The 26,480-nt window shown below is 45.9% G+C and overlaps 1 protein-coding gene across 1 annotated transcript in view; it reads left to right on the top strand.

Annotated features, from left to right (window-relative positions):
• PPP1R1B (protein phosphatase 1 regulatory inhibitor subunit 1B) overlaps positions 1-23,297 on the top strand; it is a 48,461-nt gene extending 25,164 nt beyond the window's left edge. Inside the window, exons 5-9 of the mRNA XM_083583560.1 lie at positions 9,894-10,067; positions 13,954-14,004; positions 16,012-16,083; positions 19,825-19,968; positions 22,369-23,297. Coding sequence (XP_083439686.1) covers positions 9,894-10,067; positions 13,954-14,004; positions 16,012-16,083; positions 19,825-19,968; positions 22,369-22,472 — 545 coding nt within the window. The 3' untranslated portion in view covers positions 22,473-23,297. The remainder of the gene's footprint in view (positions 1-9,893; positions 10,068-13,953; positions 14,005-16,011; positions 16,084-19,824; positions 19,969-22,368) is intronic.
• Positions 23,298-26,480: the final 3,183 nt, after the last annotated feature.

Here is a 26,480-nt window from a genome sequence, read left to right on the forward strand (position 1 = left end):
GTCCCTATTTTCATCAAAGAAATGTTGGCTGATATGCATTTTGAACATACCAGGAAGAAGTATATAATCAATGTGACTCCCTCCCACAATAGATGCCCCTTCTTGGTCATCAATGATACTTCCATTACATATTTCCTCAAGGCAATATCCACGTTGAAATCACTGCATAAAGTTTCCCTCACTAGAGCATATTCTGGCATTGTTTAAAAACCTCCCACCCAAGTAGGGATCTGAAGGCTGAAGGTAAAGCTTGAGTTTGACTTGAGTAATCCTTGGCTCCCTTGGGAAGGAAATAAACACAGACCTTCCGTTTTGAATGGGAAAACCAAAGAACTCTGGTTTGCAGCTACATTTAACAGCGATGCAATGAAACCAGAGTCTGTTGAAACTAACATCAAGGTCTCTGCTGAGGAAGGCCTCTCTTTGCTGCTGCCTTCCAAAATATAACATTAACACAAACAGCTGACGAGGATCACAGATGCTGGTTTCTTGAAAGCGCAATACCTGGAATTTCTGGAGGTATTCCAAACACTTCTTATTACCTACTTTACACAGAGAAAGAGAGAGACACACACACACATTAAGCGTCAGTTTGTCACTGCAGTTCCTTCCAAGCTCTGGGAGCCAGACTCAATTTAAATTATGTTTAAACTCACTGTCGGTCACATTAGGAAAACATGTTATTGGCGTCACAGGTAAGCCAAGTGTTGGTCCCTGAGCATACATTAACATCACAGTCTCCTGGGCCATTTATCCCTGGCATGCTAATATTGTGCACACAAATGCCAATGGCCCAGTTCATATGTGATTCTGAGCACATGGAACACCATACAGGTAAGGTTTTTCTAAAACATGCCCCACATTGTACTTAAATTGAGCCTTGAACCTCCAACACGTTGTACTTCTGACTGTTCATTCCCCAGTGCTGCTGGAATATATGCAGCAGGAGGTTGCCATTGACTTCTTACCACCGACGTTTAGTTCTCATTGTGTCAACTTTCAACAGACAGTCCTTACTCATCCCTTCACAAAAGCAAGCCCTTTCTTTTTCGCTTTGACACATCACCTGGTAGAAATGAAAGGCAGCCAGTCGAAGCACGGATGTGCACACACACACACAGAGCTTTCGATCCAGACCTTTGCATTTTCCAGTTTTAGCACTAAGGTCAGCAGCAAGAACATCCACTCTCCCCCACCCCCTGAGTGACAAGTGGCGCTAACTTCCCAAACGGAGGTTGGAAGCGCCAAGGCAGTTGGAGGCCAATGTGTTTGACAACAAAGCCCTATTTAAAGACCTTCCCTTGTGCTGCGTTCCTCTTCCCACAATCTGCTGTTTGTGTCATGAGCGCTGCCAATAATCGGCAGCATTTCCTGTAGAACACAGCCTGGAGAGGAGGGCTTCCCAGGAGAAAGGGAATGGCCGCAGCAGGATTCTCGACTCTCTCCAAGGCTCAAGGCCACTTTTGGGTGGTGATGGGGAGGGCAGGGAAGGAAGAAATTGTAAAGAAGGCTGTGCCAGGAATTCTGGAGAAAGGCGGATTAAAGTGGGAAATGATGCAAAGAGGAACAACTGAAATGAACATAGGAATGGGGAAATCAAAAGAGTTTTACCTATATGGAAGTTAGGCCGAGCAGAGTACAAGAGAGTGCTCTACAAATATGCAAGACGATTACTATATTATTAGCTAAGATTATGATTGTGGGTGCCACCGGACTGTCAGTAATTTGCAGGCAGGATTCAAGAGTGTGATACAACATTGGTTTGTGCAACTGATGTAGATGAAAGAGCTCTGGACCCCCTTCAAACGTCCTTTGTATTGTGCATTTATGGAGATTTCTGCTCATCATAGTATCGGGGCAGTTGTACACCAACCCACTTTCAGTATTGTTTGTGCCTGCAAATGTTTTGGGTGAACATAGGCCTTTTGCTCCAATCGGGACATGTCCGGTAGCTTTCTGCTGAAATCCTGCAACTTTTTATTATTATTAATAATAATAAATGTTCTGGGAGTGGGAGAGGGAATGTCCTCCTTTCATTGCACTATAGCGCAGGAGTGCCCTTCCAGACCATAATAATGCAGGAATGCCGTGGTGGCACTGCAAAGCAACAAAAAAAGCTGTGTGGGCAGTCCAGTATAAACCCACCACCAATGCAGTATTATTGCACCCAGGACATGTGGCAAAATACTGTACATATGCAAAAGCAAATCCACTATTAAAAAAAAGGTTTTTTTGCCATGCAGAAAGATGACAAGGAAATGCATTGAAAGGTGTGGTTTGAAACAGTGACTAACAGGAAAGCAAGTAAATCCGAATGAATGCTCGTCGTCATCCAGCCACCCTGAGAACAGATTAGATCAAATGGTCAACAAAGACTGGCAACCCCCCGCATAGCTCAGTTGGGTAGAGCATGAGGCTCGTAATCTCGGGGTTGTGGGTTCAAACCCCAATAGGGGCAAATGATCCCTGTATTGCAGGAGATGGGGCCAGATGACCCTCGTGGTCCTTTCAACTCTCTGATAAGTTCTGTGGAAGCAAATTGGGATGAATGTCAGACATTGTACATGCCTTTAAAGTAGGGCATGGAGCTGCGGCCCTGGGAGGGGTCTGGATGTGGCCCTTCAGGCCTCTCTGGGAATTCTCCCCAGGAAGAGAAGCTCACTTTGGTTCGAGCCAGTGCAGTTTTTAGATAGGTGCCTGGGTCGTGTCATGGGTCAAAGGCAAACTCCCATCTCACAAGCCGTGGATCAGTCGGTCGTAAACGGCTGGTGCCACAAACCTGACTGGTGTTAGGCGAAGGAGTAAATAGACTGGGCTGATAGATAAAGCCAGAACTGGGGGCTGGGGGCTGGAGATGAGCAGTGTTTGGAGTGCACATGCCCCCGGTACTGGAAATGCGCTGCCTGTCAGAAGAATGTGAGAAACGGCTTGCCAGAATGGTGTGTGTGTGTGTGTGTGTGTGTGTGTGTGTGTGTGTGTGTGTGTTCACATCCTTCCTGTACTCCGACAGGGAATGCTCACTGCCAGTTCCTCGCCCCCCACAAAGTGCTGCACTCATCCATTTCCCGTCAGCCTTTGCTCTCATCATCACTCCCCCGCACCTATTGTTCGCACCTGTCTTTCTCTAATTCTCTTCTTCTTCTCCCCCCTCCCCAAGCTATTTGATCTTCTGAGGGGGAGTTGGCACATTGCCTTCCCACACATACCTAAAGCTTTTACATTGTTTCGTGGCTGCTGCTTTTAAAGGGGCTCTTATCTCTCCTTCCTCCCAGGGAGAACTGGGGTGCGGGTAGGGGGGAATCTTGAGGGCGCGGTGGAAGTAATGAGCTGTAGTCTTGCACACAGCCATGCTTGTCCGCTCTCCCTTGATTTGGCAGGGGTGGAAAAGACATAACGATGATGAGATAAAATGCGAGGTGGTGGGGAGCTGGAGAGCTCACCTGCTTTTTCCCTGAAAAAGCCGTGTCTAGGAACCATACATAGTCACCTAGCAGTACTGCTCCCTAATCCCATTTTTAAATAGTTAAAAGTAGCTGTGGAAGCCTGAATTATAATAATAATAATAATAATAATAATAATAATAATAATAATAATTTATTATTTATACCCCGCCCATCTGGCTGGGCCTCCCCAGCCACTCTGGGCGGCTTCCATAAAAACCAAAAATACAGTAAAATATCACACGTTAAAAACTTCCCTGAACAGGGCTGCCTTAAGATGTCTTCTGAATGTCAGGTAGTTGTTTATCGCTTTGGCATCTGCTGGAAGGGCGTTCCACAGGGCGGGCGCCACTACCGAGAAGGCCCTCTGCCTGGTTCCCTGTAGTTTTGCTTCTCGCAATGAGGAAACCGCCAGAAGGCCCTCGGCGCTGGACCTCAGCGTCCGGGCAGAATGATGGGGGTGGAGACGCTCCTTCAGGTATACTGGACCGAGGCCGTTTAGGGCTTTAAAGGTCAGCACCAACACTTTGAATTGTGCTCGGAAACGTACTGGAAGCCAATGTAGGTCTTTCAAGACCGGTGTTATATGGTCTTGGCGGCTGCCCCCAGTCACCAGTCTAGCTGCCGCATTCTGGATTAGTTGTAGTTTCCGAGTCACCTTCAAAGGTAGCCCCACGTAGAGTGCATACTGAATTAGGTTGGAAGAACTGCTTAACCCTTTGCATTCCAGCCATTTCCCCCACTAACCCCCCCTTCCTCCCCATGGTTGCTTTCCTATTCATGTGGTGGGGAGGGAAAATTATATAGGCACCTGTCTTCCCCCGCCCCATGGACACAGGTAGAAATGCATGCAGATTAGCTCAGTTGGTAGAGCATGAGACTCTTCATCCCAGAGCCATGGGTTCGAGCCCCACATTGGGGGAAAACATATTCCTACATTGCAGGGGGTTGGACTAGATGACCCTTGGGGTCCCTCCCAACTCTACAGTGCTACGATTCTATGAAAAGCAAAAGGTGACCAGTGCATAAAAAGAAAGGATTAAGCACCTCCCCTGCCCTGCTACTCTGTAGATCAGTGGTGGCCAAACTTGGCCCACTGGCTGTTTTGAGACTACAACACCCACCATCCCTAGCTAACAGGACCAGTGGTCAGGGATGGTGGGAACTGTAGTCCCAAAACAGCTGGAGGGCCAAGTCTGGCCTCACTGCCATAGATCAAACATGCTGCCAACCTCCCAAAGGATCGTATATCCATATAGTATCTTGCTTGTCCTTACTAGCATTCCTCAAGCTGTTGCTGACGGGACCCAGGTCCCTGGCTGGCTCTCCCTGCTGTGTTTACATCCCTTTCTTCCTTTGAGGTGTGGCATATATTATTCTCCCCATCTAAGCAGCTTACAGGGCAAATATCCGGATGGCTGCCAGAATTAGGACAGGCCCACCTGCCTCCCCAGGGCATGAGTGACAGCATTATAAGTGGAATTTATGTCTTTGTGTGCATGGTACTCTGCAGAGTACAAGAGGAAAGGGCATGTTCACATTACTGCTTCCTCCGCACCCAGCGCTTTTAATTTTTGAAGCCACATTCACACGGCATTAGCCACAATCCGTATCAATCCTATAGTTTCTAGTGGGGTAGGAGAGAGCTGAAAAGAAATTCATATCTGGCAACCAATGCACCCCTTTGTTTTCAGATAGCACATGGGTAGACGAGTCTAAATAGGGGACGCGGGTGGCACTGTGGGTTAAACCACAGAGCCTAGGACTTGCCGATCAGAAGGCCATTGGTTCGAATGCCTGCTATGGGGTGATCTCCCGTTGCTCGGTCCCTGCTCCTGCCAACCTAGCAGTTTGAAAGCACCTCAAAGTGCAAGTAGATAAATAGGTACCACTCCGGCGGGAAGGTAAACAGCATTTCCGTGCGCTGCTCTGGTTCGCCAGAAGCGGCTTAGTCATGCTGGCCACATGACCCGGAAGCTGTACGCCGGCTCCCTCGGCCAATAAAGTGAGATGAGCGCCGCAACCCCAGAGTCGGCCACGACTGGACCTAATGGTCAGGGGTCCCTTTACCTTTTTAGACGAGTCTAAAAAGCCCAGGACACAAATTTTCACGGCCCTCCATCAGCTATGGTGGCCCAGTTACCAGAAGTAATTTATTTAGCGTTAACTCTAGAAGTGCATACTCGATTCTCACCAAACTAAGCCTCTGAATGTATATTTTGCTCTAGGAGGCTTAAGGATATTTTTAGGCAAACTAAGTTTCTCCATACTTTAGTTTAAGGCTTTGGGGGCAAATGCAAAAGAGGACAAGGCCCTTGCACCTTCCATAGCTGTGCAGAAGGTGGGATTTCAGCCAGACAAGCAGACGCTGGTGAAGTTCCCTCTTCTGCAAAACTATTCCCTGTTGCATCTGGACACTCTGCTTTGCATGGGTATCTTTTCGAGCTCATGTTCCCCTGGCTTCTATCTAGTCTTGTTCACCCCTGTCCTCAATAGCACAGTCATGTGGGGGAACACCCTTTCTGCAGATTTTGCAAAAGCCTGCTGTCAATGGAGGGAAGTGGCCTTGTAATCTTAGCTCCATGCGCCCTTTGTCCCTGGCTAATGCAAACACAAGTAACTCTAAGTCCTTCGTACAGTGCACAAATCTGGGATGTCGACATGAGCCTTAAGCTTACGTTCTGACCCACAAGCAAGCTGCAGTTTCCCCTTCACAGAGCTACAGTTCCCAGCACCCTTTACACTTCCCAGAATTATTTGGGGGGTCATTGTACCTTAAATGTGCTTTAGATGATGGTGTGGCTCTGCCCTACAGCCCTTCTTCTCCTGCCTGCCCCAGGGCTCCAGTTGCCAGATAAGCTGGTTTTTAAAACAAAAACAACCCCTCCCTGCCCCAGCAACCTCCATCAGGATGGCAGGTGGATTTCCACACTTTTAGGGTAAATAAACTACTTGGCTAAACACAACCCTGTCCCTTTCAATCGAAGGATTTGGTTTTCAGATTTATACATTTCACTCATGAACATGAAATTTGTTACTGTCAGAGACCAGCTTGAGAAACACAAAGGGAACTGCAATCCCAAAAGCAAAACAAACATTTAAAACAATATACAACAATGGATTTTAAGTTTAAAGGTGTGATAGGCATATAAACACATAAAAACTTTAAAATAGACTACCTTAGAGAAATGACCCAAAGTCGCCTGTGGATCTGACATTGGGAATTTTCTTAACAAACTAGATTGAATCAGGGGAGGGTCTGCACCTACAGATCTGTGCACAGAATCTGGCAACAATCCGGGTCGTCTTGTGGTCTTTGCCTAACATGATCGAATTTTTGCTTTACCGGAGGTCAGCAAGCCTCACCAGCGGGGGGGGCGGTCAATGGTTTCTCTACGTGCCTCATCATTAAAGGGACATCTAAAAAATATGTGTTTGGGGCTTCCTATATCCTCCAAAGAACAGGCGCAAATTCTCTGGTCATAAAGGATCCTTCCAAGACCAGCGAGGGCACAGCCGAGCTTCTGGCAAGTGTAAATGCCCTTCTTGGATTTTTGGATACAAGAAAAAAGAGATATGCTGCTGGTGCAGCTATATATCTCCCGATTTCTACAATTTTGTAGTCGGGGCACCTTAAGCAGTCCTGTTGTCTCCCGGTGTCTATAATTCTTTGCCTAACGATTGCTTTTGCTTGGCCCAAGCCTGGTCTTAGAAGGGCTTGAGCAGTCGAAGGATTGCTGAGAAGCGATATGATAGCCACCTTCAAATATCTCAAGGGTGGTCACATGGAAGCTGGAGCAAGCTGGGGGGAAATGAACTAATTCCTATGCCCCACAAATAACCCAGAGATGCATTTTAAATAAAAGCACACATTCTACTCATGTAAAAACACCAGGCAGGCCCCACAAATAACCCAGAGATGCATTTTAAATAAAAGGACACATGCTACTCATGTAAAAACACGCTGATTCCCAGACCGTCCGTGGGCCAGATTGAGAAGGCGATTTGGCCGCATCCGGCCCATGGGCCTTAGGTTGCCTACCCCTGGTCTAAAGTACCGCATGTTTGATCTTAGGTAAACAAACAGCAGGGCTTGTGTAAAGGAACGCAAAGGAAGGTGTGTCTGCAAAGAGGGTACGAAGAGGAAAAAGTTGACACTACCAAATAAAAAGCCTCTTCTGAACAAGGAAAAGATTCTCTCTCTCTCTCTCTCTCTCCCTTGTGGCTATTTTTCCTCCCCAAACAAGGCGAATCACATTCCTCACTGAGGACTAGGTCCCTGCCAAGTTTATTGAACAAGGAAACCATTTTCCCCCTTTGTGCAAACTTTTCTATAGAACTTTAAGTCAGTTCAGGTGGTGTGGGAAAATTCCCGCCCTACCCTGCGTGCCTGTACTTTCTCAAAGAACTAATCTCTTCTTTTTCTAAATAAATGCACATCAATGTTCTTTTGATCCCATCAAAACCGAAGTTTCGTCTGTCAAATGTTAAGGTGCTCTTATTGTGGGCAGTGTTTCAAATTATCGCCTTCAGAGATTCTGTGATTGAAAAAGGGTAAGGTAAAAAAAAAACCAACAACCTTGCTGATCGGACTTTTCAGCTGCCATGGAATGTTTAGGGACATTCTGATTGCTGAGGGTGAAGGTGCCAGATATAGAATTATTTATAACATTTTGGTATCTCTGAGAAAACTGAAAGGTCGTTTTGGCTGGCGGGGGCGGGGGGACATGCTGCAGTGCTCTGGGTCAGGGAACGGTGAATGTTTCTGGCAGCAGGGGGAGAGTAGGAGGAGAGACTGGGTTATTAATGAGATTATGTCTGCTTTGGGGTTTGTCAGTTTTAACAGACCTGTAAATGTGGAAGCTGCAGCAGTGGTTTCTCTTGCTCCTCTCCCCGCTCAGTCCCTTTACCCCATGCTCTGCTCCCCTCCAACCAGATGAAGCAAACAAGCTTCTTCTGTGACCCCCAAAAAGCTGGAGGGGAGGTTGGTCAATAGGACTCAGTAGGGAGTGGGGAGGAATGGAGCAACATGGCAATGGCTTCTTGTGCAGTTCCAGTTCTGGATTTGCCAGGTATGATAAGTATGACAACAGGTATGATCTTAGGCTTGTGTGACCTAGGACCCCACAGTCCTGGATTTACAGAAGCCATCCCAGTTTCTGATTTGATCCTCAAATGTCCCACTTTTCCTTAGGACATTCCTATTTTCATCAGAGAAATGTTGGAGGGTATGGAGTTATGTGGCCCCCTTTAGAATACATCTGAAGGCAGCCCTGTATAGGAAAGGTTTTTTATGTTTAATGTTTTATTATGTTTTAATATATGTTGGAAGCCACCCAGAGTGGCTGGGGCAACCCAGTCAGATGGGCGATGTATAGATGATATTATTATTATTATTATTATTATTATTATTATTATTATGGAATAGGATGTCCCTATTTTCATCTGAGAAATGTTGGAGGGTATAAACATGTCAGGGAGAAGGCTAGCTAGAACCTTCAACATGACATGAAGGGACATCATCATCATTATTATTAATAATAATAATAATAATAATAATAATAATTCAGTCCCATGGACCTCTCCACCTGTGCTCTGAAGGTTCACCATCTCATTGACTCCAAGGCAGATGTTTCTGTGAGGTCAACCAGGTGATATGTATTAGATTTCATACATTTATTTTGACCCACTGGCCTTTTAAAAAATGTTAATTGTTTCCCTGCAGGTCGCTTTAATGAATTCTGGTGATTCATGCAAAATTTCTGCAGACATTTTACTTCCTACTAGGGTGGGAACATAACACATTGTGTTTTGTTTTTGGTTTGTTTGTTTGTTTTTTAAAAAAATGAAATTCAGCACCAAGAAGAGAACAAGTACATGGATTTGCACGTGCTAATACATATATAAAATATACCTTCAATAGAAAATACATCTCACTGGGGTGGGAGAGACTGTGGCTAGGTACCTGCTGTGAGCCTGCTCAGTCTGTTTTTTCAGGTGCTCACTATTGATAGGCTATTTCAAGGCCTCCTTATAGTGATAGCAGGAGAAGGTTGCTTTGAGTGGATGGAAATCTTCCAGAGTTGCTAAACACAGCAGCAGACCTGAGAGGCAAAGGGCAAGAGGGGGAGAGGAATAAAGAAACATGCAGGGTTTGGAATCTGGATGGGCTGAGTCTTGCCAGAGGACGTTGTAAGGATCAAGAGGAAGGAAAGAGGATGATAACTGAGGACTAGGGGAAAGAGGTTGATGTACCCAGAGGATCTCCCTTAGCTGAAGTTGTGAGTCTAATGCAGGGCTGCTTCAAGATGGGAGTCAGGAGCAAGACAGCAGTAACTCACAAGGTGTCAGTGAAGTTAAATTCATTATTCAAGGTTCTCCAGTTCCAAACTCCAATTTCTCTTTGAGCGCTCCTAAGCAAATCTCACCTGCCGAATTTTCAATCTTTGACAGCTGTGCAGCGCCTAGCGCAAAGCCATTTGGAATCCAACAGTTCCTGGATGGATGACGACTACCCTGAGGATGTTGAGGAGGATGAGGAAGATGAGGACGAGGAGGAGGAGGAGGAAGAAGCTCAGGATTCAGATGACACCGTGAGGGAGATGCCCGGCCTTTGCAAGCCCGGGGGTAAGCAATGACAATAGCAAGCAGACACACGAGAGGCGGGGGAGGGAGACTGTGCTGCCAGCAGGGGGCAGCAGAGAATGCCCATCTTGCGCTTGGCATGGCTGGGCCTGGCAGCTTCTAGGTAGCTCCTACAGTGGATGAGTCACACGTCAATTTGTTCTGAAGCCATTGTGTTGGTTTATTAACGTTATTACCTGCGTAGCACCATCGTAACACTGATGTTGCATTTGCCCTTTTGGGTCAGTATAGTATGAATGGATAGGGAAGGGAAGGAAAAGGGGAAAGGAATAATAAAACACATTACACTGTAGGAGCCCACACCAAAACCAGGGGAGAGTATTTTCTGGGAATTGCAGAAAATTGTTTTGCGCTGCCTTGAGTCTAAGCACCATAGCAAAGGAAAGGAAAGTTTAATCATTCATCCGAAACCACAGCAGAGAAAAGGATATGCCTAGATTATGTTCCATAGGAAATGTAAATATATATAAACAGCCCTTCAGACTGAAGGCTGTTCCGAAACATCCTGTTTCGAGCCACATGCTTCCGGGAAGCCCGCAAGTGGAGTATGGCAGGGCCAGCTTAATAACAAATCGTTTTCCAAGCCTAAAATAGATGAATACTTCCCCACTCTCTGCCTGCATTGCTACTGGCAACAGGAAGCAGCCCAGCTTTCATCTGCAACAAACATGGATGTCAATGCTGCTGGGATACAGAGCGGGATGAGCTGACCACTCCAGCTTCCATGTTTTCCTCTCCTCTCCTCTCCTCTCCTCTCCTCTCCTCTCCTCTCCTCTCCTCTCCTCTCTCTAGCAAACTTCTTGCCTTTGTGGTTGCAGCAGGAGAGCCCACTTCAATATATAGGGAGAATCTACTGTAAGCTTAAATTTACGTTGCTCCATCTCCCCAGAATCCAGTCCTGCTCCTACTGTCTACTTGTAATCCAAGTCTAGATCTTAACTGCCTAGCCTTATGGGTGCAAGTGTGGACCCATCCCCTATGACTTTGCCTCCCGCCCGCTCCTTGCCAAGCATTTCCCAGTTTGTTAAAAACCTAAATTTGCACACAGAATTAAATATGCAAAGATAACCAGCACAGACCTGAAAATATACATCGTCCCCAATACATCTGAGGTTAGTCATCGCAGTCCCCCCTGCAACTGGGGGAATGAATTAGCCATGACTCACTTGGGTTCCGCTGTTCAGCCATGACTCATTTACCTGGATCAAGGCCATCATCTGCAAAGTGAATTTGAAATTCATCATTTGGGTTTCTTCAACCCAAAACTTGGCTTTTTGTGGAACTGAGAGCTGCATGCATGCTGCCTGCCTCTTCTAAATCCTGCCCTCGAATCTTTCTTCACGAAATGCATAGTTCTTCCATTCATTGCCAAATCGTTTAGCGCTTGCCTTCACTGTTGGTTGCTCTTAAAAGGATAGGATATATTCCTAGGGGGCAGGTCTAGTAGCCATGACAAGCCAAATGGAACCTCCACAATTCAAAGCAGTACAGTGGTACCTCGGGTTAAGTACTTCATTCCAGAGGTCCGTTCTTAACCTGAAACTGTTCTTAACCTGAAGCACCACTTTAGCTAATGGGGCCTCCTGCTGCTGCCGCACCGTCGGAGCACAATTTCTGTTCTCATCCTGAAGCAAAGTTCTTAACCCAAGGTACTATTTCTGGGTTAGTGGAGTCTGTAACCTGAAGTGTATGTAACCTGAAGCGTATGTAACCCGAGGTACCACTGTATACCTCTGCAGGTTGTTGGGGGGAAATAGCAAGCGATGGCCCAGCCGCTCAGTTGCCTACTTTTGACTTCTCAGGGACATCTGGCTATCTGCTGCTGCAGATACGCCATGTCTAATCCAGTGAAGCAGCGCTGTTCTTAATCAGAAACACCAAAGAGTCTTGTGTCACCTTAAAGACTAATGCATTTATTGTGGCATTTGCTTGAAGGCTTATGCCATACTGAATTCTGCAGCCTTCGGGGCTCTTGGCTTGTTGCTTTTTGCTGCAACAGTCTAAACACGGCTGGTCCCCTTGGAAGTTCTTAATCAAGAAACTGGCTTCTGCTATCATAATGGCACTGCTATTTTTTTAAAAAAAAAAAAGTTTTGCAAGTTTTGGCAACCTTATAATTTTACTAAATTCCGAACTATTGTTTCAGACATTTCTTTTCACTCCACGTCAAAAAAAAAAATCAAATTATAATTCTCCGCTTTGGAATTTATCCTCCCCTACTCCCAAGTCTTGGTTGAAAGATAGAATTCCTTCCCCTGACTTTTCCCCATTTCCGCTGCGCCGCCCCCCCATAAAATGCATTCGCTTCAGCCTGAGGTGATAGCTCAAAGGGTGCTCTGGAGAGCAGGGAGGGGCTGGTTGTGGAGGTCAAGTCGTTCTCAAGCAGGTGGGCTGTTTCCATGGCGATGCTCTTCTATTTAAAGGGCTTTCTCCCGCTGTTCGCCATGTATCCCACTCACTGGGGGGTTCACTGCATGTACTGAATACATTTCCCTTCATTTAGCACCTCTGCTGTCAGGGAGAAACCTGTAAATGGTTCCTCCTCCTCCTACCCTCCTAACTCTCTCTCTCTCTCTCTCTCTCTCTCTCTCTCACACACACACACACACACACAAGCTCCTTACCCCCAGTATGGGGAGAAGCTGCTAGTCTCCTAGGAAACCATCTTCCTCAGCAGGAAAGAGCTGTGAGATGGGAGAGGTGGCATCTATACAAGGCATCTTTCTCTCTCCCGCCTCCAGCCCCTTCTGTCCACAAATTCACTCCCTCTTGCTATATCAGAGCAAAAGGTCTGGAGTTTGGGGAGGGTAGTTGCTAGGTGTCCGGCAGTTTTTAAAAAAGCAGGCTTCTGTGGATTTCAGATCATCACGAAATTGTGGCCACATGGAGCCTCTTTCAAACTGCAGAGGGAGGGCAGGGGGAAAGCGGAGAGGAGGACGGTGCCAAGTTGGTACGTGGATGTGGCTGGGGTTTATAAGATCCTAGCGGGAGCTTTGTGATCACACGCTGGCTCTCAGGCTGTGTACACACACACACATTTACTCTGCGTCTAGTGGGCTCCCATCGCAAGTTTGGGAACTGGCGTACATATAACATTAGCCACAATTCATATTTCCTCCTTGTGAAATACTGTGCTGGATACGTTCCCCCTGCCCAAACCAGCTGCAACCTGAATAAAGGGGGAAAGAACCACCGTGTTCTGTGCCAGTGATGTGTTGACAGCATCAGTCTGGGCAACTACAGGGACTGGAAACTTGGTTTCTTTTTTCTTTTCTTTTCAAAATGCTGCCGCACAATTATTTTTTCATGTAGCACCAGCAGTGTGTACAGGGCATTGAAAAGGCAATGGTGTTTTTGGGTCTGGCTGAGATGGCAAAGTTAACATGTTTAATTAGAGAAAAATCATTACTGGCATCTGTTAAGCACCGGAAATTTCATATGGGCTTTTTGTGCGAGAAAAGAAAGTGAACTTGTAATATCTGGATTTGAAGATTGAAAAAAGACTGGTTTGTCGATGATAGAATGGTTGGATTTTAAGGAATGGATATTATATGTTGCTGCAGGACAGAGACCTGGAAGTCCTTTGACTCATTTCTGTCTTTCTTTAGTTTTTCCTTTCTTTCCCTTTATCTTTTCTTCCGTTCTCTCCTGTTCTTGTCTTTTATTCTTTCTGACTTTGTTCTTTTTTTTTTTTTGCTAAGTAGCTATTTTATCTTAGTATATTATAAAAAAGATACTTTGTAATGGATTTGTGTTTTTGTATATCAATGAAGCAGTATCAATAAATAAGTTAGTAAAAGGAAAAAGAAAAAGATGTTTTAACCATGTCTTCCTTTCCCAACTCATATTTCTTTATTGTCTATCACAGCATCCCAGTTGGGCCCAGCTTCCAAGGCAGCCTTGCTCAGGCAATGCACTGGTAAGAAAACAGCTTCCTCTCATGTCAGATCTGCATCCTAGCACTCTATCCGAGAGTTACATAATCAGAGCAATCAGCACTGGAGCTGTCCAAAGTCAAACAGCTCTGTGGGCTTTGCAGTTGTGCAAAAGAGGGATTCTCTTACCCTTTCATGATAAACTGCATGTGCCAAATAGTCTTGCAGACTATTGTGAAAGTTACAGGAGGCTCTGCCCATCTTTTTTTTTCTTAATTTTGCCTTAATCGGAACTTATGAGAGCTCTGGTTAAATAGCAAACAAGCAAGGAGACTTCCGGTAAAGATGGCGTCAGGTCAGGAAGTTGGCTCACACAATTTTAACCAATTTTCAATTGGTTTTAACCAATTATTTTATCAACCTTTTCATAACTTGGAACATGCAAGGAATGCCTGCCAGTCTTACAAGGGAAATTCAGGAGGTGCCAAATCTACATCAAGTGTTTTAAACTTACAAATTGAATACGCAAGATGTATATAGCATTCTATGCAGAGGCATACCTAGGGTCCCTTGTGCCCTTGGCAAGGACCTGTATTGGTATTCTCCCCCCCCAAAAAAAAATCTCTTTACCACAATAGCCACAGTAGAAATGACAACATTGCACGCGACCCAAGTACGCAAAACGTCCAGAGTGAGGGCGAGGTGAGGAGGAAGGGCCGAAAAATTGGCACGCCTTTGTGCCATGGTGTGAGAAGGATGGGACGCTTTTCCTGGGTTTATCTCTCCACACCAGAAGCAGCACTGCGCCACACACGTATTCATCATACCCCCCGTAGTCTCCATCTACCTTCATACCGCCCTGCCACTTTCTCTACCACTCAGCTCCCAGCTGACACAGATAGCTGAGGCAGGGAAGAGAGGAGATCTCTTGGGTGTTATTAGTCCCAGGTTCATAGGGACAGGAGCCCAGCAGGAGTGGCAAGGGAGAAGAATGTCGAAGAGCTGAGCCGCTCAATCAGCGGATATATCTATCCCGAGATTATACACCCCTTAGATGCAACTCAGGAATGGTGTGCTTGAATGTTTCACCATACCCCCCAAAAAAATCCCAAACCCACATAGAAAAATGTGACATCCACTTCTCCATGACTATATATGGTAGTACTCTTACATGCATTTCCCATCTGTACTCTGAAAGTGGTACAGTCTGGCTGGAGCTGTATTATGTGTCCAAATATATCTCCTTCTGATCCGCATCTTAGATGTCAGCACTTTGATAGAATGCTAGATTGCTGCTTTCCACACATGTATTGCATTCACTGGGAATTGTGTGGGCGTGACATGTTAATTTACTTCTGTTATCCTTGGCTCTTAATAATTTGCTTTCCCCCCTCCATCACTAAATGATCTGTGCATATACTCTCGGTGTTTTTGACATCGACCGCCTGCTTTTTCTTTGAAAGCACAGAGCAGCGCGCATGGGGCTCCATCACAGCACTGACCTTAGCTTCTGCAAAGCTACAATATCAAGTGCTCCCAGATTGTTCATTGGTCCATATGTTTGTGTGTGCGTGTGCCACCTTCTCACTGTTCGGTGTGCATTTGGCAACGCTGGCTGTTGCTTATGGTCCTTCCAGATACGGGCTTAATACTGCGAAAGATTGTTGAGAGATTGCTGCAAAAAAAAACCAACAACCAACAACTTGCATGTGTGAGGAGCACTGATCCCACAATAAATGTATATCTGGAAGCACCCTGGGAGAAGATTGTGTTGCTATAAAACCAGCTGAATCACAAAGATGCTGCAGCCTCTGTTATCCTGCCTGATAACGTTGCTGCTGGATGCGTCCAGATATAATCCAAGACATAACAAGAAGGCCGCATCATGTTTAATTGGAACACACACGTACATGGTCTTCAGACTAGCGAAAGAAGCACACAGGCAGAGGAGACAACATACAAACTCAAACACACACAATGGGGCATTTGTAGGTAGTGACATTTTCTCTCTCCTTTTTCCTCTTCAATCACCATCACGGCTGCCTGAGAAGTCTTGGAAAACAAGCCCAAAGAATCTGAGCATCCCATCTATCCTGCACTCTCCAAATCACAGAAACGGAAAGGTAAATGTTTGTGCGACAACTGCAGGGCTTAGGTGGGATTTATCACTCAGGTTATATGGGTGAAGGCAAAAAGCTTTTGAGAGTTAAAGATGGCATGGCAGCAGCAGCATTGCCCACGGGGTGCATACTTTGTTGTTGTTGTTGTTCCACCCCACCTTTTTCCCTGACAGAACTCAAAATAGCTTACAGATAAAAATAAGAACCACTAAAAGCATAGGGGGGAAATCATTAAAAAACAATTAAACATTGATATATTAAAACTATATAATATATAAAACCTGTTAAAACCATACGAATAATTACAATAAAAACAGCACAGCACCAGCCCTTTCATTCAAAGCAGTCAGATCCCCAAAGCCTGTTGGAACAAGAAAGTCTTCACCTGCTGGCAGAAGAACAACAAGGAGGGAGCCAGTCTAGTTTCTCTAGGAAGTGAGTTCCAAAGCCTGGGAGCCGCCACCAAGAAGGCCGTCTCCCACGTCTCTGCCAAGCGCCCCTGTGAGGTGGCAGGAGCAAGAGAAGGGTCTCCCCTGAAGATCTCAAAACCCAGCCAGGTTTGTCTGAGGGAATAGAGTCCTTCAGATAGCTTGGACTGAAGCTGTGTAGGGCTTTATGAGTCACAACCAGCGTTTTGAATTGTGCCTGGAAACCGACGGGTAGCCGGTGGAGCTGTTGTCGCAAGGGAGTCGGACGCTCCGTACGACAAGCCCAGGTAAACAATCCAGCTGCAGCTCTTTGAGCCAGCTGAAGTTTCTGAGCACTTTCCAAAGGCTGCCCCACAAAGAGCGCGTTACAGTAATCCAAATGGCATGTAACTGAAGTCGTGCATCGCCATGGCCAAATCAGATAGCTCAAGAAGCGGGCACAGCTGGCTAGGCACGAGAAGATTATGCAGGATTCTGATGCTCTTAAAAAAAAAAACTTTTGAAAGCTGCGAACAATGGCAGTGGTGGGCAACTCTCTCTCTCTGCCTTATCACTGTCAGATGCCTGTAGGAACTCTTGTCCTTCTCCAGCCACTGTCTCCATGGAAACAGAATCATAGGCAGATCTGTACATATTCTGTGAGTACAGAAGAGGAATCTCAATAAAATGTTGTGGCGTGTCCCTTCTCCACAACAGCCCCTTTGAACAGGAACCTTGTACCATTGTTGAAGGCTTAGAGACGAGCCCTTTTTTCCCTTTCCCAGAATCCTCTGCTGCACCATATAGTGGCCAAGAGTTAACTGTCAGGGATAGCTGAAAGCCCTGAACATCAAGGTTTCGTTGCTTATATACTTGGGGAAGAAGAGTTTTGTAGGCTTGTGGCGTGTCCCCGCTGGATCCTAGTGCTCTCCTCTAGGATACTACTGGGGATGGTGGACAATGGGCAGGATGAGGCCCACCAAGCCATTTGAAGTGGCCTGCTCCGGTCTTCAGAGATCAGTCTGTGAAAGACAGAGATTGCCCTCTCTACTGCAATGTGTAAGGCTTCTCAGTTGCATAGAGAGCCTTCAAACACAGAGACTATTAAAGCTGTTTGATCAGCAAGCAGGTTAAATATTATATACATACATGACTTAACAGTGAAGGCAGTTGACTTTTTTTCCATTCTGTCACGGCAAAGCTTCATGAAACGAAGTTTTGTCCTATCCGCGTGAAATTTGGCATAAAGAATATGCCTTGGGTGGGTTGAGGGCAGCATAATAGGGTGAAATTTCAGAAAATCCTGGAGAAGAATGGCTGAATTAGAGCAGTTCACACATTTTGCGTTCAGGTTCAGGCATCCCATGTTCCCTGCCATTATTATTATTATTATTATTATTTTTAACAGTTAGAGCATACCTTACATTTACCCATTTGGGGCTGTTTCCATTATGTTGAAAACTTGTGCCTGTTTCAAGGATCTCCCTTCTGCTGGTCAAAATCTGCTGTGTATAAATCTGGAACCGTGAGGTTTCAGAATTCCCATTCTAATCAGTCATTTAACTAAGAGTGAGTTGTTCAAAACATTGCTTAGTGCCAAACGCTGGGTCTTCCCAGAGGGAGCTTGCTTCCCAGAAGAAAAATGGCCATCGCTGAGGAGGAGGCTGCTGTGGAAGACGGTGGGTGGGAGGAATGGAGCCGCTGTGCTTGTTTTGGTGTGTTCAAAATGCTTCAGCGCGAGTCTGGGTGCGTTTGTGAGTGAATTTCTGCTGCATATGTGTGTGAGAGGAGAGTGTGTGTTAGACAAAGGGAAGCTGCCATGACTCGATGGGATTTGCAGTCTCTGGCTCCCCCCCACCCCCGGTGATTCCCGCTGCAACTTCTTTTGAGATCTCTGCCCTGTTTGCAATCTGTGATCTCAGCAGTGGATTTGGGCCCCATACATTTAAAGCACGTGGCTTTCCCTCAAAGAACCCTGGGAACCGTAGTTTGCCCTCACAGAGCTACAGTTCCCAGCACCCTCAACAAAATACAGTTTCCATGATTCCTGGGGGGGGGGGATATGTGTTCTAAAGACTTTTAGAAGACATCTGAAGGAAGCCCTGTTTAGGGAAGCTTTTTATGTTTTATGGATTACTGTATTTTAATATTCTGTTGGAAGCCGCCCAGAGTGGCTGTGGAAACCCAGCCAGATGGGCGGGGTATACATAATAAATAATAATAATTATTACTATTACTATTATTATTACTATTATTAAGGCACTTTATATGGTTATTGCAAGCTATTCTGTCTTAGTGAATGTTCTTTTCAATAAACAAAATAAATTCTAGACTTTTTTTAACCCTTCAGTTTAAGCAGGGGGGGGATGCAACCAGTTTGGTAACACTGGGTGCAGAGCCTTGGGGGGCCACAGGGGGCACTGCAACAATGATTTAGAATGGAAGGCAAGAGGCAGGAGGTGCCAAATTTTGATGTTGTACAGGGCACTGCTGAAGTGTCAGACCCAAAGGTCCACCACTGGTTTAAATCTTTAACATAATTACTGAGTGTCTTCTACACCAGAAAGGATGGAAATTGCAAGTTAAGGTACCTGTGCTGGTGTATCTATATGGGGCTCTAAACAATATGGGATGTATTGAAACTGAGGCTCCTTAGAATTTCCACGTTTTTCCATGGCACACAAGTAATTTTTAAGTTCCCTTTCTCTTAAATGGAAGGGGCATTTGATCCCAGAATTAACTTGCAGTGATGTGTGGATGCCCTCGTCTGGTCTCTGTAGCCTATAGCTATGTGTTCAGTGTTAAGTTGTGGGTGAACATATCAGACGACACAGCGATTCTTCAAACAGCTCTTGTTTATTCACAGGCCAGAACAGAACTGAACCGAAGGGTTCAGTCAGCCTGCTTATATAGAGCTCCAGTACAACGTAACTGTAGCAATTTTCTAAAACTATCCAATCACTGAATGTCACTTTCGATCCCTTATTTGCATAACTATCTACATAACTATCCCCTGCTGGCCCACGGTGAGAACTTCAGTACATAACATTCAGCCTCCAAACAATTCTCCCGCACCTGATCTGGCCAAAGCTGTTAGGCCAAGGCTCCAGTAGTACTGGGCTGAGCATCAGGGAAACATCCGAGTGCTGCTGTGGAGAGGAGAATCACTCTCTCTCTCTCTGCTCTTCCAACTATTTTTTGGCCACGTCCGCCAATGTGGCGGTGGTGCCTTCAGGCCACAAGCTGAGGGTTAGCCATCCCTGCTGTAAAGGATGCTTGCAGGGCAAAAGATGTTTTGTCACTTCTTGCTCGTCAGTGTGACGCTTGTTCCCGTCAGGTGGGCAGAAAGTATCCTTTGCTGGATCCGTAGAGGAAGTCCCCAATGAATCTGAGCAACCAGAAGGTGCTGAGGGCGAAGCCCAGGACCAGCAGAACCAGGAGACAGAGGTGGGACCGGAGCAGGGAGACCCGCCATTATCAGGTAATGTACCTGAACAAAGGAGCTCTGTCTCTGGTGGTTGCTAATCAGCACAGTGCCTAGCTTAGTCCTGGGCTTTTAACATGTTCTTGCATTCCTAGTGTTGCAAAAGGTTTTTTTAAAAAATTGTGTTTTGCCTGTTTGCCTCACAAGAACCCTGAGTAAGGCTGAGTAAGAGGCTGGTGCATGGGCAGAAAAAAAATATTTATTTGGTTTTTCATATTAAAGTTTTACAATCACATATCCAGCATCAAAAAAAAAAAAGATTCCAAAGACTCTCCTGGATTTTCCTCCTCCCCTCAGTGAGTCCTATTGTAAATCATTTCCTCCTGCATCTTTTATAATAATACAAATCTTTTACATCTCCATTATGTCCAAAATTCACCACTGAACTACAAGTGTTATTCCAATCCTACTAATGATTTTAGCTGTTTACAATGGTTTTTAAGATAAATTATAAATTTCTCCCACCCTTACTAAAATTTTGGTCTTCCTGATTTCTGATTCTTCTGGTCATTTTTGCCATTTCGGCATAATCCATCAACTTAATCTGCCATTCTTCTCTGGTCGGGACTTTATCTTCTTTCCATCTCTGGGCCTCCTCTGAACTATTTTAAGTTCACTTTACAACGCAAAGGATAAGTATAATGCTGGTTTAATATTGTGTCACCACCATCGCTCAAACTGGGACCTGTTCAAGAATCTGCTGTGGTACATGAGATTATGCTCTGTGATGTGAGACATGAAAGATAATGACTGACTCAAGCCTGCCCTCCCCCCGTGAGTTTCACATCAGAGTAGTGATTTGAACCCTGATTGCCCCGGTCCAAGCCCAGTGCTCTGTATTGTATATTCCACACTGCCTCTGGTTTAAGATCATGGCTGGGAAGTGAATGATCTATTTATGACTAAGAGTATTTATCTCTTTTGGGCCTTACAGAGCCCTCCACCAACCCACCGCCAGCAGAAATGGCTTCCTCGACCTCAGCTTCCCTATACAGTCATACCTCGGGTTAAATATGCTTCAGGTTCAGCATTTTCGGGTTGCACTCCACGGCGACCTGGAAGTAACGGAACGTGTTACTTCCAGGTTTCGCCGCTCACGCATGTGCAGACGCTCAAAATGACATCACGCGCATGTGCGGAAGTGGCAGATCGCAACCCACGCACGTGCAGACACGGGTTGCGTTTGCTTCAGGATGTGAATGGGGCTCCGGAATAGATCCCGTTCACATCCAGAGGTACCACTGTATAGCTAAAAAGTTGCCTTAGCTGGCTGGTCTAGAACTACCTGATTTTCAAGGGTCTTGGTCTGCATTCGAAATTAGCCGGGCGCCACTCACGTTTCGCGACTGGCAACCAGCCCTTTGCAACTGGGTGGAGATGTCCTTGTACCACCTTTGGTGCCTAGCATCTCCCCTTGCCTGGCTGCAGTCAGCTGATCTGCCAGGCACCCGACAAAATACCTGATCTGTCCAGCAGCGCAGTCAGATGGACAGGGTGCAAAAAACAAATTGTTGGTGGTGGTGGTGGTGATGTGGTCTGGGTGATGTCCCATGTCCAGAACAGAAATTAATCCAGTGAATATGATCATTATTCACTGTTGTTGTTTTCAGCCTACAAACAATATAGAATTATTGTGTAATCAGTCATGTTTCCCCCATCCGCTTTGCACTGGCTTTCCATTGCATTGATAATGATATTGCAATTATGAAAAGTTCAACCACAGTGGGCAGTGAGACGAAAAATGTAGGCTTCATCCGAAGCCAAACACAAAACAGAAGGAGTCCTGCACACGACTAATAAAGGGTGGAATGGAAGCTGATGCCTTCATAATTCCCTAACTGTGACAACCATCTCATCCCCTCCTTGAGAGCCAGTGTGGTGTAGTGGTTAAGAGCGGTGGACTCGTAATCTGGTGAACCGTGTTCGCTTCCCCGCTCCTCCACATGCAGTTGCTGGGTGACCTTGGGCTAGTCACACTTCTCTGAAGTCTCTCAGCCTCACTCACCTCACAGAGTGTTTGTTGTGGGGCAGGAAGGGAAAGGAGAATGTTAGCCACTTTGAGACTCCTTAGGGTAGTGATAAAGCGGGATATCAAATCCAAACTCCTCTTCTTCTTGCTTTGGATTCAACAAGGGAAGATTATTTTTTTAAAGTTAGTTTAGAACCAGTTTTGACTGTCACAGCCATTCAGCAGGAAACCCTGGGAATAGGAGCCATAGGAAAGAGCAACGGGGTTCTTACATGGAAATGTCAGCACCTTCACAAATGATGGCTGCCAGAGGGAAAACCATCTTTAAAGTGATTTGAAACTGGTGAGAAATTTTGTCATGTACAGGTGCCCTACACGTCGAGAACTTTCCCCCTCTAAATGCTTATGTTTTTCCTCTCCTTCTGTAGATCATGTTATGGAACTAAGTCGCTCCAGCTGGGAAGAGAGACCTCCCTGCGCTCTTAGTGCCGAAAACCGTTCCTCCCCACCCCCTATCCACACCACCACCTAGCGCAAGCAGTGAAGAGGAAGAGTCGGGAGCTGTCCCATTGATGGAAAACTCTCCTTTTTCACCAAGATGGATTGGGCTATTTCCTTTTAACAACTATCTTCTCTTTTCTGTTCCAGATTTGTCTTTCATTTCGCAGTGTTTGGTTTGTGTTCCGTGAATTATTTAGCACAAGGGAAAAGGAAGTGGGGGGAGGGGGAGCCACAGTCGCTGGTATCCAAACCTCCACATTCAGAAGGAATATATCATCTTTCTGACGGCCAGAGGCTGGGCACAAGTGACAAGAGGGTGGTTATCTTTACTGTGCCTTTGCTTGTGAGGTTCCGGGGTTCGGGTGTGTGTGCATAAGAGCTGTCGTTGTCCACAGGGCTGCTCGTTTGGTGTAATCCAGCATGGCGGTTCTTAACATTTTTTCACCCATCCAGATCTGAAAATCTAAAACTAGTATGTGAGACCAGTGAAAATAACCAGGTAGCTGGCCTGAAGACCATTGTTAGATTCCCAGAAATCCAAGTTTGAAAATGTACAACTCACAGCTGAATTCGAACTGATAAGCTGGAGGGGATATCTGCAACTGATTCACTTCTGAATCCCTGTCACCACCACCACCACCACCACCACCCTCTCTCTCCCTCCCTCTCTCTCTCTCTTTCACCTGCCTTCCCAATGCCCCATTCATCTCTCTGGAACCTGCAAATTAAAATCATTTTGTATAGTTGAAACTGCTCTCCCTCCCTCCCTATGCTCTTAGACCCTTACTCCGCCACCTGTGTATTGGGCAATGCCTTTCCATGTGCCTCTCTGCTCTATTAAAGCTTTGTAAATAAACGAGATGTTTGAAGAGTGTTTTATGGAGGGGGGGGGGGAATGGTCACCAGCCCTGAGCAAGCCAGCTCTTTCCTTCACTGCATCAGCCAAGCATGACAGAAGGAAAGGGTTTCATAACGGCAGGAAGCATTTTATCTTTTGCAAATCAACCCTAAGTGCATGAGCCATGATTCATGGACAGGAGGACAGGGTTCGGGAGGTAAAAGGCTTAATTCCCAATGACTCCCAATGGGTGGACTAGGACCATAGTTGTCAACTTTTCCCTTTTCTTGCGAGGAATCCTATTCGGAATAAGGGAATTTCCCTTTTAAAAAAAGGGAAACGTTGACAGCTATGATTAGGATACTCCCAGTCTCTGCATCTCCCTTAAAACAGTAACTCTTGCTGCCAAAAGGCAGGCCAGCTAAAACTCCTGCGGTCTGGGATTTTGTGGGTTTTTTCCTGCAGAAAGAAATTCAATGGCTACTTAACACTTATGCTTCCAAGACAGCCCCTACTTTTTCTGTGGGAGGAATTCAAGCCGATGTCGGAAATTCAGGTGTACGCAATTAAAACGGATTAAAGGGCTCGGTCACCCTGTGTACAATAAATCTGCTTTTGGAAAGAATATCAACTTTTTACTGTTTGGAAATTGATGAGGAAATGCCTTAAACAGTGATGGAAAGGTATGTAAACGACCCACAAACCAGGATGTAGGACAATGCTCTTTGTTGTGTAACTTCCTTGTGGCCCAGTAAACGGCTCAATAAAGATCGGATATAATCTAACTTCTGGGTAAGCTTTATTCAAGCAACTCAGGATGCTTACAAACAGGTAAACTGGAGAGGCCCTCAATCAGCAACAGTTGACAGGGCTGATGGATCATTTACAACCTCCCTTCACAGTCTGCGTAAGAGATCCTTACATATAAATAGTCCAAGTTTTTGATGGGTTGAGTTAAGATCATGGTGGCTGCCTGTACACTCCTATTATGTACATATTAAACTTGAAAGCTAAGCCTGCTGCTTGTGTCTGGTACAATCATGCACACCTTATTTGAGAACTAGATTCAAATCACCTCTCCTGGCATGAAATTGCCTGTAATTGTCAGCACTTGAAAGTGTGGCATGAAATGTATACAAACATTTGTCTCCTGAAATGTGAAAACGAGGGGGGAATTTATGTTTTGAAGCTAATATTTCTTAAAATGTCTGCAGCAGAGCATGGCATCCAACCCCATGCATGCAATGTGGCTGGCTGACTTTTGCTCGAGCAGACGATGAATCACTTGTTCATCTCTCCTAAGACAGGCGTCCTTGTTTTCTTTCTGTCAAATGATTGACTTTGTACAACTGTGTATGTCCACTGGGTGTTTGGTTGATTTCCCCCTCCACCTAAACCCTCCACTCTCCCCCACCCCACCCGGACTCTGCTCTCAGTACACAGGAAAAATCTACTCCCTTCTAATACTTTGCGTTAGTATGGAAACTGGTTTTTTCAGGCCAGTTCCCAGCTGGGACCGTGCATATAGCAAAGAGACATTGTTGTTGCCAGAGAGCCACTTGCAAGTCGTCACTCGGCCTTCTGCAAGGAAGTGAGCAAAGCCAGCTGGGTCTTGGCACCTACCCCACTTGAGGAGACAAGGGCTGTTTTCATGCCGCCTTAACTGCTCCAATCTTGCCTTCTCTTAATCAAGCTTAGTCTGTTCCTTGATCCTTTCCAGGGGAGCTGCTCAGAGCATGTAGCAGCTTGTTCTCATTTGGCTAGCACATGGTGTGATGGGATGAGGTGGCAAGGTCTGGATAGTGGAATGGTGCCCAAACCTTGGCGTATTTTTCGTTCTCCAAGGCCTCAGTCGTAGGTAAGAGGGCAGACCGACGTGTTTCAACTTGCCTAGAAAAAGGAATCCACACTCCAAGGAATATCATATGTGAACGGGGCGACTCGGGATAGTTATCCAGAATATAACATCAATATACGTATGTAGCGTAGATATGCCCAGACTGAGTGCTCCAGTTTCTGCTCCTTCAGCCAACGGAAAGTTCAGCGCAGGCTGAGTAGTGTCAATATTTGGGAGAGTGGGAAACCTGAAGGTTCTGGGAAAGTTTGTGGGACTTTCCTGTCCGTGTGGTTTCTCATGTCAGCAAATCCTTTTCCCCCAGCAACCGCTTCTGTTGCATCAGAAATCAAGTGCTGCACTTCTCAAAACTGCAAAATCAAGTTGCTAGGACATTGCAGCCCTGGCTAATTCAGCAACCCACTACAGAGGGCTACATGGAACAGGCTTGCCCACCTGTCATGGAGACCAGCAATTCAACTTCTCCCCAACTTCACCTCTGCCCCATTTGGATTCAGGATACAGGCTGAAGACATGTAGAATCATAGAGTTGGAAGGGTCCCTGAGGATCGTCTCATCCAACCCCCTGCAAAGCAGGAATATGCAGCTCTCCCTTATGGAAATCAAACCTGTGACCTTGGTGCTCTCAGCACCATGCTCTAACCAACTGAGCTGTCCTCTGAAGAACATGAAGCGACCATCTTGTTGAAACTAAGCCAACCTGGGTCTGGTCAGTGCTGTCTGAGAGCCACACATATGCCACACTTAGGACCAAGATGGAAAAAAAGATGGGCTATAAATGCAAGAAAATAATCAGGGGGGAAATTGTGCATACCTTATAAAAGGATTGTTTCCCCTCAATTACATTTATATGTAACATTTCTGTTATTTTGTTTATATAACACAAAAATCATTCCCGAACACACATTGTCCCCAGAACATTCCCCTCCTGCAATGCCTTAGTCCCGGCTGTGGAACCTCAGGCCTACTGGGCGCAACCCTCCCTGTCTGTGTTTCTGGCCCATGGGTTTCGAACTACACTGTACCCTCTCTCCCTAGGCCAGACCCCTCACCTGCCCTGCTTTCTAGAGGCTCCTCCTCAAGTGCTTTCGCCCGGCTGGCATGTGCCTTTGAAGTGTGGCGATGTTTCTTGTGGGCCTAGTTGAAGAGATGGAGAAGGAGTGTAGAAACCCCTGGTTTTGGTGTGGCTGAAACGTAGCCTACCGTACAAAATCAGAAGCCCTGCCCTTTTGCCTCTGGACTCACCAACCGCTGGCATGTAGCATGCAGAAGGCTGCCCATCAGGAGAGAATGCAGCCCTCGGGGCTGAAAACGGTTCCTCACTCTTGCCTTAGGCCTAATGCTCA

Source organism: Podarcis filfolensis (assembly GCF_964270895.1).
Source record: "Podarcis filfolensis genome assembly, chromosome: 13".
Taxonomy (NCBI): Eukaryota; Metazoa; Chordata; class Lepidosauria; order Squamata; family Lacertidae; genus Podarcis; species Podarcis filfolensis.